The 4,143-nt window shown below is 45.7% G+C and overlaps 1 protein-coding gene across 1 annotated transcript in view; it reads left to right on the top strand.

Moving 5' to 3' along the window:
- The first annotated feature begins 347 nt into the window (after positions 1-347).
- The window catches only part of LOC135203461 (ornithine decarboxylase antizyme 2-like), a 16,880-nt gene continuing 13,084 nt past the window's right edge, over positions 348-4,143 (top strand). Inside the window, exon 1 of the mRNA XM_064233186.1 lies at positions 348-507. Coding sequence (XP_064089256.1) covers positions 348-507 — 160 coding nt within the window. The remainder of the gene's footprint in view (positions 508-4,143) is intronic.

Below are 4,143 nucleotides of genomic sequence, written 5' to 3'. Positions count from 1 at the left end.
ACGGTGACATCGTTGGAACTTCGCTCGTTATAGCCCGTTGTCTTTTGCAGTATTATTTGGTGAAGTACACTTTGGCTTTGGCTTTCGCTTGATTGGATTTTGATTTCGTTTCGATATTGTTGGTTTGACCTTTGCTTGTTTTTTATCTCTTTTTGATTTCTCATGTCTGATTCTGCTTCAAGTTTGAGAATGTGTGTGAAAGGTTGCAAGACTAGACTTGCTAAATCCTCTTTAGATCCTCATTCTATTTGTAGTAAATGCAGAGGAAAAGTTTGTGAGATAGGTGATAGAATGTGATGAATTGTGTGGGCTTGCCTGAGACTGAATGGATTTTGAATATTACCGCTATGGTGCGTAAATTAGAGAAGGATAGGATAAGGAGAGCGAAGAAGACCTTGTCTCGCTCCTCCATAGACAGTCAAGGAATAGATAGTTTCTTCTATCCCTCGATAATCCTATTGGATCCTCCTCCTGTTGTATCATTACCAAATCCAGTTTCAGAAACAGGTAAAAGTCCATCATTACAGGACATGATGACGGCCATTCAAGCCCTTGGTCAACGGGTAGAATCCCTGGCACAAGACAGGGATAAATTATGGTCTAATATGAGAGATATTAAAGTGAATAGTGAAATTTAGTGCAAGTGCAGTGGAGGGTGCGGCCGCTCGGACTTGTCGTGCTCCTAGTCTAGACCTCTTCCAAGCTCACCAACCCCTGTGAGAAGGAAAGTCGACCGACGAAGGGAGGCGAGAGGTTTTAGCTCCCGAGCGTCGTCCCTCGAGCGTACCTGTAGACGATCCCCAGGACGCTCACCCTCGCTATAGGAAAAGGCGAGGTTAAAGTGTTTTCTTCGTCTTCTGACGACGCAGTACCCAGACGGGGCTGGCGTCAGACTTCTAAATCCAGACCCATTAAAAGGAAATCCCAGGACGCCGAGCGTCTTGATACTGGACGCCAGGACGATATACGTCAAGAGCGTCCAGGATGTAGTCATTGGAGCAGCCCCGAGCGCTTCCCTTCAGGTTCCGATATTGCTCTCCTACCAAATTAAGACGTAAGACGTCGCACAGGCGACCATCGTCTTTGGTAGGAGGCAAGGAAATATTGGAAAGGGGGAAACCTTCGGTGCAAACTGCAAACTCCGGATCGTTTCTCTTTCGATTCCGATGCTTGCTCTCCTGCCAAATCAAGACGCATGATGTCGCACAAGCGGCCGTCGTCTTTGGCAGGAAGTAAGGAAGGATCGGACGAAGGGAGACTTTCGGTGCGTGCTACAACTCCTGTTCTTCGCTTCTTTCGTCTCGATGTTTGCTCTCCTACCAATATAAGACGTAAGATACCGCCACAGGCGGCCGTCGTCTTTGGTAGGAGTAAAGGAAGCATCGACGATTGGATGCCTTCAGTGCATGCTCCTGCTCCTCCTTCGGATTGGCGTTCTTCAGGCCTTTCATCTCAAGACGAACAGAATGAAGAGAGAGAGATTGACTTTGCAACTTCCTCTAGTCTGTTCCCAGCAGCAAGAAGCTCCACAGTTTTCCACCGTACTGCAAGATTTTAAGCAGAAACTCTCCTCTCTTATGCAGTCATATCAACCTGCTACTCTTACTGTTAAACGCCAGGACGAAAAACTTTTTAAAGCACACGCCTGACACGAAAAAAAACAGACGAGCGTCGGCGAAAGCAAGAAAAAACGTTGAAACAAGACTTCCAGGAGAAAAACATCTTGAAGCAAGACAGCAAGGACGATAAGCGTCTTGAAGCAAGACGCCAGGACGAAAGAAGTCTTGAGGAAGACACCAGGACGAAAAAACGTCTTGAAGCAAGACGCCAGGACGAAAAAAACGCGTCTTGAGCAAGACGCAGCGACGAAAAAAAGTCTTGAAGCAAGACGCCCAGTGGAAGAAAAACGTTTGAGCAAGACGCCAGGATAACGAAAATCGTCATGAGACAGGATGCCAGGACACCAGGCATCAAGGTACTGGACGACAAAGACTCCAGGCATCAAGAAACTGGACAGCAGGATGCACAAACGCAACATGACATCGCTACAATCATTGTGTCTCAATCAGAAGAAAGGAATGAAGACATCCCCCATTCTCCTTTTGATCAGATGCAAGTCGTTTCCGAGGAAGAATATCAAACAGATCTACAACCTTCAGCAGATCTTAAAAGGCTTATGAAAGTTTTTTTGCGGAACTTTTTCCAGAAAGTTTGTGCCAGCTGCCCCTCGTTCTCCACCTTCAGAGTTCACTTTAGGGAAGGCTTCTAAGAATCCGACTTTACGAAGATGGTATTATCACGCTCTTCGAAAAGAGCCTTGAAATTAATGAAGGAATGGATGGACTCTAAGAAAGACCAGGGAAAAACAGCTTTCTCATTTCCTCCGGCCAGATTAGCTTCCAGATCCAGCATCTGGTACGACACTGGAGAAGTCCTAGGTTTGGGAGTTCCAGCTTCTTCCATGGGGACTTCTCTAGTCTTGTGGACTCTTCTCGTCGGACGGCCATGGGAAGACGAAAGTGTTTTGGTCTTCCTCTGAAATGGACCACCTCCTCAAAGGGATTTTAGAGCCTTCGAAGTCTTTAACTTCCTAGACTGGACTCTGGGTTCGTTGGGAAAGAAAATTGAAAACTTGAAGTCTACCAAAACGGAAGAACTCGTTCACCTTATGTCATGCATTGACAAAGCGCTTCGAGACGGGTCGAACGAGCTAGCAGCCCTTTTCTCAGCTGGAATCTTGAAGAAAAGGGCCCAATTTTGTTCTTTTCTTTCGAGTGGAGTAACGCTCACTCAGAGAGCGGACTGCTTTTCGCTCCCCTTTTCGACTCATCTTTTTCCGCATAGTTTGGTAAAAGAAGTATCCTCAGCTCTGACTCAAAAAGCGACACAAGATCTGATGACTAAAGCAGCAAGGAGAGTTGTTCCGTCAAGTTTTGCAGGACAGAAACTTAAAGAAACCACTCCTCTACCACGTAGTTCTCGGCCTTTCGAGGTAGATCCCTCAGGAGAGGGAATGCAAGAACCTATTACAAAAAACTCCAAGAAAAGAGGCTTCAGAGGAGGAAGTAATAAAGTCTGACAAAGTTCTTCTTCAGACAGTGGTAGGAGCCAGACTCAAAAATTTTTTCTGGCAAACATGGGAGAAAAAGGGAGCAGATCCTTGTCTATTCAGCTTCTCAAAGAAGGATACAAGATCCCTTTCTGGAAAAACCCCCTTAGCAGAAAGACCGATCGATCTGTCAGCCAAGTACAGAGAGGAGTCCAAGACTCTAGCGATACAACAAGAGGTTTCTATGCTAATTCAGAAAGGAAGCAATAGAAAGAGTTCAGAACCTGGAGTCTCCGGGGTTTTACAATCGATTATTCCTGGTCCCACGAACTCGGGCGGATGGAGACCGATTTTTGGACGTGAGTTCCCTGAATTTTTTCGTGAAGAAACAAAATTCACTATGGAGACAACGAAATCAGTTCTTGCTGCAGTCAGACGAGACGACTGGATGGTGGTTTTCGTTGGATCTCCAGGATGCTTATTTTCACGTCCCGATCCACCCAAACTCCAGAGAGTACCTAAGATTTGTTTACAAGACAGAAACATTTGTTTCAATTCCGAGCTCTTTGTTTGTTTCGGTCTAAAATACCGCACCTCAAATTTTCACAAAACTTTATGAGCAACGTAGCAGCAATGCTACAGCAAAGAAACGCATCAGAGCCTCATTGTATCTGGACGATTGGCTCCTCAGAGCCCATTCCTACGCCAACTGTCTGGAGAATCTTCAGAAAACAATTCGATTATCAGAAGACCTAGGCCTTCTGATAAACCACCAGAAATCCCAACTGATCCCATCCCAGGAAATCTTGTACTTGGGGATGAGGATTCAGAGTCAGGTTTTTCGGGCTTTCCGTCCACATTGAGAACGGAACAAGCTTTAGAGAAAATAAGAAACTTCCTAAAGAAACAGAAGTGCTCTGCGAGGGAAGTGGATGAGTCTGCTGGGGACCTTTTCCTCGCTAGAACAGTTTGTCTCCTTGGGAAGACTGAACCTACGCCCTCTGCAGTTTCATCTAAATCAGCATTGGGACAAGAAGAAGACACTAGAGTCAATGTGTATTCCTGTTTCGAACGACATGAAGAAACACTATCTA

This window comes from Macrobrachium nipponense, chromosome 36 (assembly GCF_015104395.2).
Source record: "Macrobrachium nipponense isolate FS-2020 chromosome 36, ASM1510439v2, whole genome shotgun sequence".
NCBI classification, from domain to species: domain Eukaryota; kingdom Metazoa; phylum Arthropoda; class Malacostraca; order Decapoda; family Palaemonidae; genus Macrobrachium; species Macrobrachium nipponense.
Note: the sequence above shows the minus strand (reverse complement) of the source record. Positions and strands in the feature narration are given on the sequence as shown.